General features: G+C 41.3%; 3 protein-coding genes across 3 annotated transcripts; 1 reads left to right on the forward strand and 2 right to left on the reverse strand.

The window, feature by feature from the left end:
• The first annotated feature begins 2,997 nt into the window (after positions 1-2,997).
• Positions 2,998-6,166, forward strand: LOC102716776 (cysteine proteinase 1-like). Its single transcript, XM_040523615.1, has 4 exons — positions 2,998-3,498; positions 3,593-3,712; positions 5,189-5,432; positions 5,608-6,166. The coding sequence occupies exons 1-4, from the start codon at positions 3,013-3,015 to the stop codon at positions 5,895-5,897; spliced, it is 1,140 nt and encodes a 379-aa protein (XP_040379549.1). The 5' UTR covers positions 2,998-3,012; the 3' UTR covers positions 5,898-6,166.
• Positions 6,167-6,500: 334 nt separating this feature from the next.
• LOC102722569 lies at positions 6,501-10,237 on the reverse strand. Its single transcript, XM_006652108.2, has 3 exons — positions 9,256-10,237; positions 8,769-9,040; positions 6,501-6,753 (listed from the first exon to the last, which is right to left on the reverse strand). The coding sequence occupies exons 1-2, from the start codon at positions 9,986-9,988 to the stop codon at positions 8,769-8,771; spliced, it is 1,005 nt and encodes a 334-aa protein (XP_006652171.1). The 5' UTR covers positions 9,989-10,237; the 3' UTR covers positions 6,501-6,753.
• A 3,901-nt stretch (positions 10,238-14,138) lies between these two features.
• On the reverse strand, positions 14,139-16,017 carry LOC102717060 (protein WHAT'S THIS FACTOR 1 homolog, chloroplastic). The gene has a single exon (XM_015836424.2). The coding sequence runs from the start codon at positions 15,972-15,974 to the stop codon at positions 14,511-14,513; it is 1,464 nt and encodes a 487-aa protein (XP_015691910.2). The 5' UTR covers positions 15,975-16,017; the 3' UTR covers positions 14,139-14,510.
• Between the last annotated feature and the right edge of the window lie 862 nt (positions 16,018-16,879).

Genomic DNA, 16,879 nt, shown 5'->3' on the forward strand with positions numbered 1-16,879 from the left:
TAAATAAAATTTTTATACATATGTTTAGAGATGTAAAGGATAAGGCTGAAAAATAAACTACGGAATAAAAACCCTTAAAATTAAATTCAAATTTATGGTTAAAAATTTAATTTTTTTTACTTAAGCATAAACAAAAGTGAAAAGACTTGTTTCACATGACTTGTTTCACATTTCTTCTATATGCACTTCTCCATGCTGTTGAGTAATCGCATGCCACATATATCATGACAAATAATTCAATACTTCAATGGACTATATCACACTAAATAATACTCCCTCCAGTCAAGAATGCTTGATGTTTAGGATAGCTAGCCTAGCTGTGCTATTAATCTATTATCAAGTATATTTTATTGTCTGAAACTTCATGTAAATATGACTAGAGGGAGTACTTAGATATATCCCATACCTACTTTATGACTATAAAATATCTTTTCATTATTTAGCATTTGGTATCAAACCCTTAATTTCAGTCTTCTTATGACATGTTCAAAGGTAGAGCCCGTTATTGGCTCTATCTAAAGTCACGTCAGCAACAAGAGTCTATTTTATAATGATACATGCAAAGGTAGAGTCAGGTGTGGTTTTTTCGTTAATACAATAAAATATTTTTTATTAAGCTAGTTTCATTTTTATACATTCTCATGCAAAAAAGTTTCCTTTAATAAATGATAAGAGTCGACTCTAAACCGTTGCCATGCATGGCAACAACTTTTCTCTCTCCTTCCCTCTCATTTCTTCATATCACCAAATTTGCTTACGTGGCGATTAAGAGAGTCAGCTAATAGACACCTTTATACGTGGCCTTAGTGCAGCTTACATTCTAAGATCATTGACTCCCAGTGAGAACCTTTTGCTCTATTCATGTACAACTTGGGTATCGGCGCCTTCAAATGAGAACTGTACATTCCAAGCAAGGGTTTAATTGATTAAATTTATATGTACTAGTACATAATAAACAAGGAAATGATCCTCTTGATTACCTTGTTTCTACGTACCTGACGCCTGACGGTGACTTAAAAGAACTAATTGCTCGGAAGAAAGCATATAGGAAAAAAAGAGTAAGAATATATACAACATGCCCTTAATTTGAGAGTTGCCCAATTAAAATCCCACAACATATTAACGGGTCAATGGCTATCCAAATTACATAATATTGACCATTGGAAATGACAAAACACAAGTTCAACTTCAATGTGAATCACACTTTAGCCACGTTATTTCCGTTCGAGACCATTGATGATCAGTGATTTGTTTTATCTGATGTAAGCATTAACGACATATCACATAAAAGTACTTAACAAACTGAAATTGGGTCAAAGAGCCACAATGATACCTACTCAAAGAGCCTTTTTAAACTTCCATTTGATTTGCAGTCACATGCAGATTTAGGAACCTAACGTGCAAGTCTCAACTCCACGGATCTAGCCATCTAGCAGAAGATGTTACACCCACGTAATTCAGACACAAATAATACATCTTGACATCAATCATGAGAGCCATAAAATGTTTGTTTTACTATGATTTGTTGAAACATTAGAAAATCTTGAGAATCATTTCGTTTTTGCAGAAGTATATACTCCATCTAGTTTTTCTAATTAAACTTTTGAATCTACGTTTGACTTTTCATCTTATTCCAAAAATTTATGTAATTATTGATTATTTTGTTATGATTTGTTTTATTACTAAAGCAACTTGAAGATTAATTTATAATTTTGCATATTTGGAAAAAAAAAGTAACTTCGTCAATTTAAAAAAATGAGAGTATACTGCTATCAACTGCAGTTATCTAGATTTGACATCCGCAACGCAGTAGAAATTCAAGAAAAAGAAAAAAATATCACCGTCGCTTCTTCGTAGAGCTGCGAATTTTTCTTCAGTGCCCTTGAAACGACAACACTGGCTATACTCTGCACATCACGTATGCGACGGCCATGGTTAATAAAGACAACGTTAATCGCTCGCTTATTATAAGGTATGGAAGAATTAAGAAACCGCCTAGCAAACCGACAAATTACACTAAAACTTGTTTTAATCGGTTTTCTCGGTAACCGAGCGATAATCCCAGAGGTGATTGTTTATGTTTTTCGTAGAAAACGAAACTAAACGATATATTACAAACGAAAATATTTTATAAATAGGCTTTTATATACATATTCTTAGCGTTCTAAAAACCAATGCTGAAAAATAAACTTCGGTGCAAAATCCTCAATATCAACTTAATTAAGGTTGAAAATTTAAATTTTGATATATAAACAACCAGAAAAGATAGGGTGCTATTAACATTCTTATGCTTATAAACCGTGCAATATTTAAATTTTCAATTGTAAATTTGAGTTGATTTTTGAAGTTTTTTAATCGTAATTTTTTTTCCAACCTTTGCAATAGATCGCTAGGACACGTATATAAAAATTTTATTCATAAAGTATTTTTTTACAAATATGTCATTTCACTATTTTTTATAAAAATGGTGAAACAATCGCCCTGTTAACGCCTATATGAATTGAGTAGAAAGTATTATATTATTAAAAAATCGTGAGATGAATGAATCCACGCTGTAACCAGTAGGGATGAAAACGGTACGAAAATTTACCGATCATACCGATGCCGTTTCCAAAAATAATAATATAAAAATAATATCTTACCAACCATTACCTTTTTAAAAATTGACATTTTCAGTTTCTGTTTGAAATTTATTGAATTTCATATTAAGGAGTGCAATTCATAAATTTTCATAAATATGAAAGTTTCCTGACCGTACCGTTTCCAAAAATATTATTAAAATATAATACGTTTCCTACCTTTTTCATCATCCCTATCGCCATGAACGTCCCTGTCAAAGTTGTCACTGCACTCATCACACTTATTAATCGCCATTATCCCCAAGCAATCCCAACCCTAAATCACCAAGCAACCAAACCAATCAATCATTTCAACCTCCCTATAAATAATCGCGACAATCCGACGAGAGCCAAACTCACAAAAGAAATCTAAAAAAAAAAAAAAAATCAAACCATGGCGCGCCACCGCCTCCTCGCCGCCGTCGCGGCGCTCCTGCTCTTCGCCGCCGCGGCGACCGTGGTACGGTCAGCCGAGGAGGAGGACGCGCTCATCGAGCAGGTGGTCGGTGGCGGCGACGGTGACGGCGACGACAGGGAGCTGGGGGAGCTGCTGGACGCGGAGGCGCACTTCGCGAGCTTCGAGCGGCGGTTCGGGAGGACGTACCGCGACGCCGGCGAGCGGGCGTACAGGCTGTCGGTGTTCAGGGACAACCTCCGCCGCGCGCGGCGGCACCAGCGGCTCGACCCCACCGCGGCGCACGGCGTCACCAAGTTCTCCGACCTCACCCCCGCCGAGTTCCGGGAGCGGTACCTCGGCCTCCGCGGCGGCGGCCGCACCTCCCTCGCCAGCACCGCCGAGGCGCCCATCCTCCCCACCGACGGCCTCCCCGCCGACTTCGACTGGCGCGAGCACGGCGCCGTCGGCCCCGTCAAGGACCAGGTTAATTCAGTTCTGTGGATTTCGATCGTTTGAATCGAATCGATTCGAATCATCGGAGGAGTCGCTGATCGATTGGGCGGGGAATTCGGTGCAGGGTTCGTGCGGATCGTGCTGGTCGTTCAGCACGTCGGGGGCGCTGGAGGGGGCGCATTACCTTGCCACCGGGAAGCTGGAGGTGCTCAGCGAGCAGCAGATGGTCGACTGCGACCACGAGGTACTCCGTACTCGTACTCGTCTTCCTCCTCCTCCTCCTCGCACATCATCGTCGTCGTCGTCGTGCTTAAGTTTGCTCGGAATTTCTCTCTTCAGTTAATTTCTTCAGGTATAAACGATTATGCATTTTTTTTGAAAATTAAGGAAATAGCAATAGTACTAATCATGCAAAAAAATGGTAGGTGAAAAAATAAAGTAATAAAAAAGTTGATGGGTTAGAAATAAAGTATTGTCTCGAGACTATTAAGATCTTTTATATTGTGGGGTAGGATGGAAAGGAATATGAGCTAATGTAACTTTGTTTGGTATTAATTTTGATTCGAGTAGAAAGAGGGAATGATGTAGGGATATTCTTATATGTTGCTTTGTTCTGACTTTGCTAGCTGTTGTGCTGTCCTTGTCTTGGTTTACTCTGTCCTGGTTGGTTAGTGTTAAAAAAAAAAAGGAAACAAGCAATTTAGGGGTAGAGTAGAAGAAAGCTGGGTCAGCTGTTTCTAACTTGCAATGCAAATTTGTGTTCAAACCAAATTGTTCCACTAGATTAGGTTGGATGTTATACATTTTGGACACCATGAAGTTTCCTTGGCTGACAGTCCAAGGCACTTTCTCTTATACATGGTCTTACTATTCATTTCTGAAATGTTGGAAAAATGGGGCAATTGAGGAATTAACCTTCTCCACTAAACAAAACACTAGATTAAGTTTTGTTCTGGAATGGATCACGGATGGTCCTTTGGATGGGAACTAAAAGGAAAATATTACTCCATATTTATCAACCGGAAGATTCACACGCATCAGAGAGATGCAGAACAATGATTGATTAGTGTGGACTAGCCCACTGGAAAGTGCAAGAGCTACACTGCTGCAGTAGTGTCAACTAGAACAATGCACGTATGTTATTTCAAAGTTGCAAATTTTAATCACAATTTAACAATTTGTTGTTTGGTTCTTGCCAACTGCAGTAAGTTGACTAGGAACGAAATAGAAGTGTTTCACCTGTTCAAAATCACTTCAATTCATAGGCGGAAACAGAGGGTGGTCCTAGGAGCACCCAAAAATTTCTAACTTAAGTGCATATATATTTATTATATATATAATAAATATAAAGAAAAATCTTATTTATTAACATTGTAAAATGCACTTTTAATCAAACTTATATTTCTATTATATATATTGTATGTTATATTTATGACAATAAAAAAAAATAAGTTAGACCACTCAAATAAAAATCCTAGATGCGCCACTGCTTCAATTGCATTCAAGCGAACCATCTCTTCTCGTTCTCTGCAAGCTGCATGCTCAAGTTATTTTGTAATATCATATCTCCAGCCATTATGAATACTCGTTTGCTGGTCAAGAATTCTAAGGCTTTTCCAAAATTATTTCACTATTATTACCCAACTTACTTGCACACCTGCTGGCTTACAATTTTTGGTTTCTTCGAAAGTTGCGCCTAATATACGTTGTGATTTTTCAGTGTGATCCATCAGAATCACGCGCATGCGACTCGGGATGCAATGGTGGCCTGATGACTACAGCTTTCAGCTATCTCATGAAATCTGGTGGCCTACAGAGTGAGAAAGATTACCCATACGCTGGGAGGGAGAACGCCTGCAAGTTCGACAAGTCCAAGATCGTTGCGCAAGTAAAGAACTTCAGTGTCGTCTCCGCCAACGAAGATCAGATTGCTGCAAACCTTGTCAAACATGGCCCGCTCGCAAGTAAGGATCTAAACGTTCGCAAATTTGAACTGTTTCTGTTAGTCTTCATATGAATATCATGCAAGTTTACCAAGTAAGGATCTAAATGTTTGCAAATTTGAACAGTTTCTGTTAGTATTTTATATGAATATCATGCAAATTTATCGTGGCTGATGCACGCTTTCTTTTCTCGCAGTTGGCATCAACGCGGTCTTCATGCAGACATACATCGGTGGCGTGTCGTGCCCCTACATCTGTGGGAAGCACCTTGACCATGGTGTTCTCCTTGTGGGCTATGGATCGGCTGGATATGCGCCGATTCGCTTCAAGGAGAAGCCCTACTGGATCATCAAGAACTCGTGGGGCGAGAACTGGGGCGAGAACGGGTACTACAAGATCTGCAGGGGCCCTCATGTCCAGAACAAGTGCGGTGTCGATTCCATGGTCTCCACGGTGACTGCCATCCATACCTCCAAAATGGAGTAGGATCTGATTAGTTCTCTCTGTCTTTGCATACCACACACGCTTGTAATTTGCTCATGAGGTTAGTTGTTAGGACATTCTGGGTGGTACTATCACTCGGTTGCTGTGTATGGTCAGCAAAAAACTGTGAAACTTTGTTTTACTTGCTGTAATGTGTATATTCATTTGGATTATCACATTGTGTTTGGAACATGGAAATGGCAGGTAGTGTGGCAATGTATATATCTAGTGAAGCATCCAGCATTTGTTGAGAAGTATGGTATTTGAACAAACTATGTATTCTTCTGCCGAGTGCTCTAGCTATTTTCTGCTGCCAAAGTCTTTGCTTCTACTGCTACTGAAAGCAAAAACGGGATCTAGTTTCCCAGTTACAAGGAAGGGAGGAACTCAACTTAGTGGTGCGGAATTACGAAGTTAGGCACACATCCGCAACCATAAGTTTTGTAAGCATCTATGCCCCTAATTCGGGTTTCAGTGGTGTTCGATGGAGTTAACAGCAGCACCTATTTGTGATGGCTTATCCGGCATCGTGGTCTAATAGGTCAGATCAGCCGATTTATCAAAAATTCAGCCAATAGCCTCTGATATAAACCAATGATTCTGAAAAGGTGAACTATGAATATTGTTATCTGATAAATGAGAAACAGTTCTCGTGTATTGAGCCTATAATTTGGTTAAAGCAGATAGGGAATGCAAACAACAAACGAATCTACCTTTTATGTACATGTACATGAATAACAATCCAAAATTAATTATTAAAAGAACAAACAAACCTTAATCAAGCAACAAAATCAACTGACTACAAATCAACACAAACATGTACACCATCAACCATGTTGCCATTGATGCCAAAATATGCCTGTCCTGCAAAATTACGGCACAAGTTAAAGACAAAATCTTGCAACTTTTGGAATTTCATGCATGAACTTTCAAAGATTACAAACAGAAAACTTAAAAAATAGTTCTGGTGACTGGTTGTTTCACATAATACGGGGCACTGAAAATGTTAGTGATTAGAGATTTAAGACATTTCTATGACTAAATAATATCATGCTTATAATCCGCACCTAGAATTTAGTAACTGACCATGTATTACTCTATCTAAAGCAACAAATAAGCATTGTCCACAACCTCATCTTTTTTTGCAGTATCTTCTTTTTAATCTTATTATATTTGGACATCATATACACGTCTCCCACGATAAACTGGACGAAACAAACTAAAGTAATATGCACAAAAAACATAATAGCACTGAAGCACAGATGCATTAGCGTGGTAGTACAGCAATGAATTACCCACGTATAATTTCACCTAATTAGGCATGTGCATGTTTTACAGGGAATTAGATGCAAATGGGAATAGTTCTAGGAGAAACTGTTGTGTCTTACATGGCCAAGGGACAACACTACATGGTTGTTTTGTGCTTTTTGTTCAAATTGAACCTAATTAGTGGTGTTTTGAATCCTGTAAAAACAAGCCTGTTCAGCCCAGTCAGAGTGAATTAATCTTAATTGTTGAAATTAAACTGAGCTATGAGAATCCTTATCATCGGCTGATTAACTAACATAACTCCATAAGCATCAAGAGGTTAGAAGCAAACCTAGATATATTCAAGATTTCAAGTAGGTCCTGAGGATTGTCTAAGCTTAATAATTGAACTAAACTACTGCCCTGCATGGATTGCATTATCTGCATATTTTCGACATTTGGAAATTACATAACATTTTCTTTAAAGCATACTAGAATTTATATTTCATTTCAGAAAACTATATTTTTTGGTTCAACAGTTCTGCATCTGGGTGTGTTTTAAAGTCTATTTTGTTCTTATAATTGTTTTGCACTTTTGTGGTTTTTTGCCATTAAATTAAGCTATATAAATTTCTATAGAAACTTTATTTTCATTGTTTTATGTTTAGACAACACATTCTAATTGAATAAAAATTATGTCCATGCCAATGTTTTGTTGAAATTAATCTTGATAGCATCTACGCAGTATTTGACAAACCAGATGCATGTTGAGTGTCCTTTCATGTAAACATATGCACATATTTGAGACACTGCACACAACTATATGCATGCACATAAGCGTCATTATCAGAACATGTTCTATCGGAAATGCATTAGGTGGAAGAATGGGTGGGAAAAGATAACGATTTTGCAATGCCAATTTGTTGCAGCAGGCAGTTATGTGGTTAAATTTGATTTCACCTATTTTATCTTCAATTTTCAGACATCATTTGTTTACGGGAAGACATGCACTGTTTCCTAAATAATTGCGCACCTTATTATGATCCGACATGGATATGTGCACGCATGCATAATTTGTACTTTCTAATTGCACACATCAATATTATCTTTTCAGCAATGCAGGCAATGGGCTAAACTAATTACACACACGTCCAAGACATGTGTGCCCATTGCATGAGTGAGACAGTGAGTTTCTTTATTGGGCTCACCTAGATAGGAAATATCATTATGCATTCTATCCACATTAATTTCTCTTTCTTGTGGACCCAGATTAGTCTTTGGTGGCTGCGACGAAACCAAAGCATGATTGAAACAATCCAAGCCATTTGTGACATCTTTTATGAAGATTGGCCGATCATGATGCTTTGTTTTTATTTGATTAACATGAGAATTTCTAGATTCTTTTTCCTTTTCTGATCAATGTGCAAATTTTCTAGCTTTCGATTAAGCTGAGACACTTCTATGATGTTCTCCAATTAGTATAAATTGAATAAACTGCCTAATTAAATCGGCCGCAGGATGTGTGCTTCTTTGACCAGATATTTTTTACTTGTTTTAAATCTACATCTGGCGCGAAAAAAACCGTCACAAAGTAATCAACATAAAAAAATTATAATAGGCACTGACCTAGCTTTTCTTTAAATTTCTAGGAGAAGCACAGTGAAGCTGTCGCCCTGCTTCTGCAGCATCCTTGATTTCCTGAAGTTGGTTAGCTATGTCCTCCAATAGTTGCAGCTGTAATGTTTGCTTTCTTTCACTTGCTGCAAGCTTTATCTTGTCTTGTGCACCTTTAATGGCATTCAGACTTCTCCCAAGGAGATCATCTGCAGCAACTCTGTTTTGTAACTTCTCTGCTTGCATTGTTGCATCTGAGAAACTCCGACCAATCAGGCCTTTAACTGCATAGTTATGCAGACCAAGCAAAGAAATGCTTAAGTAAACATGAAAACAAAGCAAAAAAAGGGTTCAAGTAAACTAATGACCAATGTTAAATACCGCATCCATCTATGATGTGTGAAGGCATCCTAAAATGTATTTGCAGGTTCACGGTTAACACTACAATTCCATATATAGGAATCAATAAGTAGAGATTCGTTTACCCATAATCCCATACCTTCAGTTGGGAAGCATATATCATCAACCACATGCACATCATAGATATTTGCATCATTCTCACTTCCTGCAGAATCACCACCAATCTTGTCTATGCAACCTCCACAATCTACCTCCTGAAGCTCACCGGGCAGCTCCTCTGTAGTTTTTGTACCAACTACAGCAACAGCTTCAACATTTCCAATTTGATCTAAACTTCGAGCAGATAGTGGGAGAATTTCGACCGTCTCAGTGTCATCATTCTCACAGCTTTCGTCCTCCGGTTTCAACCCAACCACAGGAATGTTCTCAGATGTCCCAGCCAACAGCTTATCCTCATTTACCCCTTTGATATGATCCACATTAATAGGTGATACCAATTCTTCGGGCGAAAACGGTGTCTTCAAGCTGAATCCATAGTCATTCACCAATTGTGCCATCCCATCATTTCTGCTGTTCTTATACACAGATTTGGACGAGCTTGGCTCGCCATCCACCATGGTGCTGTGAGGCGTCACCATATCATCCTCGTCATCGTCGTCGTCGTCCTCGGTGGCGAGGCCGAGCAGGCGTCGGTAGGCGTCCACCTCCTTCTGCAGCGCGCGGGCCTCGCGCTCCCGCACGAGCACGATGTCACGGAGCTCCTCCACCTCGTCCTCGTAGAAGGCGCAGCGCTCGTCGGCGGTGCGGCGCTGCTGGCGGGCCTCGATCTCGAGCGCCGACTTCTCCTTCTGCAGGCGCAGGATCATGGCCATGGCCTCCTCGGCCGCCGATGCCGCGGCGCTCCGCTCCTTCTCCAGCTCCCGCTGCAGTGCCGCGCGGGCGTCCCGCTCCACCACGGTCTCCCGCCCCAGATCACCCTCACCGACGACGGGACCGTCCCCGTCCCCTTCCCCGTCCACATCGACGACGGGGTCGGACTCCTCGTGCTCGGAGGAGGAATCGGCGGCGGCATGGTCGTCGAAGGGGAAGCGGGAGCGGAGCGCGGAGGCGACGGAGGCGAGGGCGCGGGACGGGTAGCGGGAGAGGAAGGCGAGGAGGCAGGGGAGGTGCGGGCGCGCGCAGGTGCAGGGGAGCGGGAGGCCGAGGAGCGCGAGGAGGCGCGCCGCCGCGGAGGCCGCCGCGGCGGCCCAGAGGCAGGCCCAGACGAGCGCGACGTCGAGGAGCGCGCCGGCCAGCGCCCGCGCCGTCCACCTCGCCGCGGCGCCCGGGCAGCGCGCCATGCTCAGCGCATCACCGCGCGTCGGCGGGAAGTGGTGGCGGAGGAGCCGAGGGAAGGAGGAGGAGGAGGAGGAGGAGAATTTGGTTTCCGTTTGCTTGGTTGCGGCGTCGGCGGCGGTGAAGGGCGGCGGGGAAAATTGGGCGGATGGGGCCGTGGTGGACGGAGGGGGATCGGTGGTGTTCGCGGGGGGCGGCTGTATTGGCAGGTTGTACGCAAGGGAGGGAGAGGCACGGCTATTTTCTGCTCCACGTTTTCCCGCATGTGAGCGCGTACAATAGCAGACTATAACCGGCCAGCATTATTTTCTGGTATATGTTTTCCAAGCTAATAAATAATATGTATTTTTTTAAAAAGTTCTGTTATTAACAGGTGCTTAACAAAACATATTTTATTTTAAGTTTTCAGCTAATATTTATTAATTGAGAATTGCAAAGATAACATTATAATTTTGCGAAATCATAGATATATCATCCTGGCCCACGTATCACTGACTCATATAGACGCTACATGTTATTGAGATACCAGTGGCATATTTGTAACTTTACAAAATTATAATGACACGGCTGGATGATAAGTTAACTTAACTCTTTCGTTTTCCGCACGCACGCTTCCCGAACTGCTAACGGTATATTTTTCCAAAAATTTTCTATAGGAAAATTGTTTTTAAAAAATCATATTAATCTATTTTATTTTTTAATAATTAATAATTAATTAATCATTTCCTAATCTATTTTTCCGTGACAGGACATAAGTTAGGCATAAGTTAACTTATGCCCACCGGCCAAACGCGCCCTTAGTCATGTTAGTAAATTATTATTAGTAACACTAGTACGTACCCATACCACTGCCACATTAAAAATTCACCTCAACTAATTACAAAATATATACCTCTTCATATGAATAATCTTTTGAAAAACACTTCTTCCATAATATAATATAAGATGTTTGATTTTTTTGTTGTAATGTTTGACCATTTGTCTTATTTAAAAAATTACAAAAATATTATTTATTTTTCTTGTGACGTACTTATTATCGAAAGAACTTTAAACATGACCTATCATTTTTTATATTTATACTAAATTTTTGAATAAGACGAATGGTTAATTATTACAACTAAAAAATTAAACATCTTACGTTATAAAACGGATGTAGTAGCTATGAATAGAATTGGGTATGAATATGAGTTAACTGGTACCCTCCTTGGTACCAGACCAAGGATATCCTGCAAGCACTCCTCTAACTTAAAGAGCAACTCATCTGTATAACCAGTTGCGTTCTGTTCTTCATGGCTGTATCTGTTTTTCTTTCAGACGCCCTTACCCTGTCATCCTACTCCCTCTTGCATTTGTTTACTTTTGGAAGTTTCCTTTTCCAAATCCTGCTGTCTCGTTCAGAAACCATCTTTTATCACGAAAAAGAAAATTTCCTTCCTGTGTGCTTGTGCTCTTTTGTAGATGAAAGATTATTCGATGTTTTTGATAGCCTATTTAATGGTGTAAATGATGAAATTAACTACTACATGATTAAAAATCTATTTTTAAAAAAGTAAGACGATGGACTAGTATATATAAACAGAAAGCATACTATTAACTTAATAGTTCATAAAACATGCATATAAAAACCATAGAAAAAGCTAAGAATAATCAACAGACGGCCCAAGTGCTCAACTGCTCATTTTGTCTGCTCCTGGCCCCTACCTTTTCATTGCATAGTAGCGTACCCACTAGGTCACTCTTACAAAAGAAAATAAAAAAGTACTTCCGCTTTACAATATAAAACTTTCTATCCTCGTATAAATTCATATAAATACTAATATATATATATATATATATATATATATAAATTATATACATTCATCAATTGATGAATTTACACAAGGCTAAAAAGTGAATGGAGGCAGTACTTTGTTATCTTGAGTGACAATGAAAATTTTGTTGGAATTAAAGGTCCATGCCTGCGTGCACAAGGTTTGGCTCATCTACAAAATACATTTCTTCAATCATTGTGAAGGCAATTACATATCACCCGGATAAATTAATAGCACGATGGAGGTCGTCGTCATCTCTGCCGGAAGTGCCGCTTAAGCTGTCCGATCGATATTTAGACGGTCTGGATTGGTTGCTGCTAATCTTTACATCCTAAAATATAAAGATTTTTAGTGCTAAACATGCATTAAAAATTTTGGTAAAACTAAATGGGGAAATGTCACAATTGGTTGAGAAGTAGGAGAAACATTAGCGGTGAAGGGCCATGATTGATTGAAAATATAGACAAGCATTATATCATTATATCTATATACGTTTATATACGTAGAAAGGTGATCGGAGGAAATATTTTGAGATGGAGGGAGTATTTTCGAACGTAGAGAGGAGACAAAGAACGAAAGGGCCTGACCCTGTAAAAAAAAAACATCTCAATTATCATACGGACGTGACATGTACACCGTGCTAGTATGACTGATCAATCCAAAGAAAGTACTTCAGGAAACATGATATGGCACTGGATGAAGTGAGTGAACAATCTGACATCAAACAGGAATGCAATGAACCGCAGGAAGCCAATCCTTCTGTTCTAGGACAAAATAGACAGCATATGTTCTTGGATATAAATCTGTATGAAGAAAATTAGTAACCTGCTTTTTTGGTATAAAAGAGAAGCATATGCCCAGTCAAGCAGACAGATTCCAGAAAATGCACAGATTTAATCTGATTGAGGGGTTAGCCTTACCTCGTTGGCAAAAATCCTGAATGGGGCTTGATCCAAACCAGGTGAAAACGTATTCTGCAAAATCACAACAACGCAGCTAGGGAATGAAGGAAAATAGGGAAGTGGGCACTCTCTTTGTCTCCATTTCATAGTACATTGCAATCTATTCACACGGTTCACAATTTGCAGCCAAATCAGTTTGCTTTTAATAAGCATAAGCAAAGAGTCCAAATCCTCTGTAGTACTGCTTCTAAATTACTGCTCACTTTCTGTGGGCCACACGTGCTATTAGACCTATATATTAGTGAACAGTACTGTAAATGATCTTATTTGTAAGCAAAACCACTTATTAATGATTAAAAAATAATTTTTAGGTAAAACTTTATATATCTATTCTTAGTGATCTAAAAACAAATGCTAAAAAATAAACTACACCAAAAAACTCAAAATCAACCTCGAATTGAAGTTTTAAAATTCAAATTTTAGCTTATATTTATAAACATAAGAAAAAGATCAGGACCTGGAAACAAACACGGCACTGAGATTTATAAAATAAATGGTGTCTAATCATAGAAGACATGGAATGACGTAGATGACTAAGTAAAATGTGAGTAGGACACAGTTGAGGACCCATTCTTTTCAATAAAATATCTCCTGGTGTGTTCACTATAATAATTAAATTCAAAAGTAAAGTACATTAATTGCACAAGTCCCAGTATACAACAATTTAAAATTAAAGCTAAAATTATAAGATGGTGGAGTCCAACAAAGTACACATATTCATTGTTCTTGACAAAAGACAGCTTTCCTACTACCAGGCTAAGCAGCAAAACAACTACACAAGGATTATATATATATATATTAAAGATATCAGTTTAATTAAAGGGCAAAAATTGCAACCAACAACCACGAGTAGTGTAAGATTGCATGTAGTAATCATCTGTTTTCAGCATCTAGAAGCTCCTCATTTAGCAGCACCATATTTAACCAGTTCAGTATAGCAATTAGGAAGATAAGCTGAACTTTTCAATCACCAGAATCGTGTAACTTATGTTTCAGGTCACAGAGGAAATCCTTTCATTCATTCTATAATTCAAAGGAATATCTATCTTTGTGCAAATAGCTAGATAAAAATTCTAAATGCATAACTCCCTCCACTGGAACCAAAGCCAGGAAGAACACACCTTTACCTCATAAAAAGACAGAACTCCAATAGACAAGAAAGGTTATCTGCTAATGGTTTCTATCTTCTGTACACCACTAAGAAGAATGCACTTGAGCAATTCTTGGTCAGCAAAATCTTCACAAGCATGCAAATACATCAGATCATCAGACTGTTATAATGCACCTCACCAAGCATCCAATTCGCTCCCACTGTCAACCAAACCCTCTGCCACAGCTTTCTTCACCCAAAACTCCTCCATTGCATCCAATTCAGCATCATCATCATCATCACTCGCCTCACCTTGATCACCCACCTCCTCCCAGTCTTCTCCAATGCTACCATCCTTGAACAAGTCCCCAGATTCACCATCCACCTCCCCCAAATCATCCTCTTCTTCCTCCTCTTCGTCATCATCCTGATCACTATCACCAGCAAGAGCAAGAAGGCCCTTCTTCTTAGCCCGCCTCATCCGCTTCCCCTCACGGACAAGCTCCTCAAGCCGATCCCTCCCAACAAGCATGTCATCCTCCACTAGCAACCTGCCATCGTCGTCGAATGCCTCGACAAGGAAAACCGAGTGGCGCAATCCCTTGATGCTCACATAGAACAGCTCCGGATGCCGCACTAGCATTGCGTGCAGCCTGTTCGGCAGCCCAAAGTCACGCCTGAAGTGTGTGAGATGGTCAACCAGCGTTCGCTTCTCCACGGTCATGGCCAGGACCTCCCGGACCACCGCACACGCCCTGCGCTCCACCATCTCCAAGCTGGCGCCATCTTCCAGCGGCTCGAATGGCGACGCCTCGGGTAGGCTATGGAACCACAAGAGGTAATCCCGGTGTGCACGGCGGAGGTTGAGTCCTCGCCGGAGATGGAGGTGGGGGAACCTCCGTGGCCTGTCGATGAGGCGGTCGGAAGGCGCCGCCGTGCGGAAAGGGGGGAGCGGAGGCGGCGGCGGCGGCGGTGGGTCGGCAAGCTGGAGGGCGTGGCCGTGGGAGGTGTGCACGAAAGTGAACAGGTCGGGATGGCGTGGGCAGAGCGTGGCACGGAAGTCCATGGCGAGGCCGAGATCGGGAGCGAGGTGAGCAACCTTGGAGACAGGGAGGCTCCGGCCGGGGGTCATGAGGAGGAGGCGGTGGATCTTGTCGGCGAGGCGCGGCGCGAGCTCGGAGCCGCGGAGCGCGGCGAGGTCGGCGGCGAGCGCCTCCGCGGCCGGGGTGAGCGCGACGGCGAGGGTGGAGATATTGGGCGAGAGCGGGCGCGACGTGGGCGCCTGGAAGAGGCGGAAGAGCGTCGGGTAGCGCAGCACGAAGGGGACGAGCGGGCGGCGGCGCGGGAGGCCGAGGTAGCGGTGGCAGCGGCGGAGGACGCGGAGCGGGAGGAAGCGCCGGGGCTTGGAGAGGAGCAGGGTGAGGAGCTTGCGGGCGAAGCGGAGGCGGTTCGCGCGCGCCGCCTGCCGGTCCAGCGCCGGGCAGCGCACCAGCTTCGGCGGCGGGAGTGACTTCGGCGCCGCCGCCGCCGCGGCGGCGAGAGCGCATTGTGTGGCCGGTGTACGGGGCGCGGCGGGCTTGGTGGTGGGGTTCAGGAGGTGGAGACGGTGGGGAGGGGCGGGGTGAGGCGAGAGGAAGGAGAGGGAGGAGGAGGTCGCCATGGCGATGGATTGGAGAATGGGGGTTTGAGGTCAGAGAGGGGATAGAGGGGACGAAGGGTTTTTGGACTTCTTTTTTGGTGGGAGAGGAAATTCCGAACTCTTTTACAAAACAAAATTGTTAATTTATTTATACCGTCGTTTAAAAACTACTAGCTTCGTCCCAATAGATCTAGGATGCGTTTAGATTCCAAAAATTTTTGGAACAAATGTTACGTCAAACGTTTAATTGTTTGAAGGGGTTTTCGGACACAAATGAAAAAATTCCACCAAAAAACCGCGAGACGAATCTTTTGAGCCTAATTAATCTGTCATTAGCACATATTGGTTACTGTAGTACTTATGGCTAATCATGGTCTAATTAGGCTCAAAAGATTCGTCTCGCGATTTCTCCCGTAACCGTACAATTAGTTTTTTGTTCCATCTATATTTAATGCTCCATTTATATGTCCAAAGATTTGATATGATATTTTTTAGAAAATATTTTGAAAACTAAACAGGGCACTATATAACGTTTATGCATATGTCTTATTTGTAAATTTTATAAGAATTGAGGTCATATTGGATCAACGTCCAATTGCCTCTGGGATATATCACTAGCTCTCATCTTATTTGCACATATTTCTGTCACACGAAAATTGAGCCACCTAATTGTTTAGTAACTTGCCATTGTGTTTCAATGAAGCACTAACAATATCTATAATGAAGTTCGAGTATTGAGAAAAATGTGAACTTTTTTTGAGGGAGAAGTTGTGAACTTTCTAGTTACTCTGCAACACGAGCCAAATGTAGTTGATGAGCTAAACGATGAACAAAATATGCAGGAGCAAGTTTAATAGTATAGCTAGCTACTACTAGTTCCAATTTATCTATAGTCAATTTAATAGCCAATTCTATAAAGGATTAAT

Source organism: Oryza brachyantha, chromosome 4 (genome assembly GCF_000231095.2).
Source record: "Oryza brachyantha chromosome 4, ObraRS2, whole genome shotgun sequence".
Taxonomy (NCBI): Eukaryota; Viridiplantae; Streptophyta; class Magnoliopsida; order Poales; family Poaceae; genus Oryza; species Oryza brachyantha.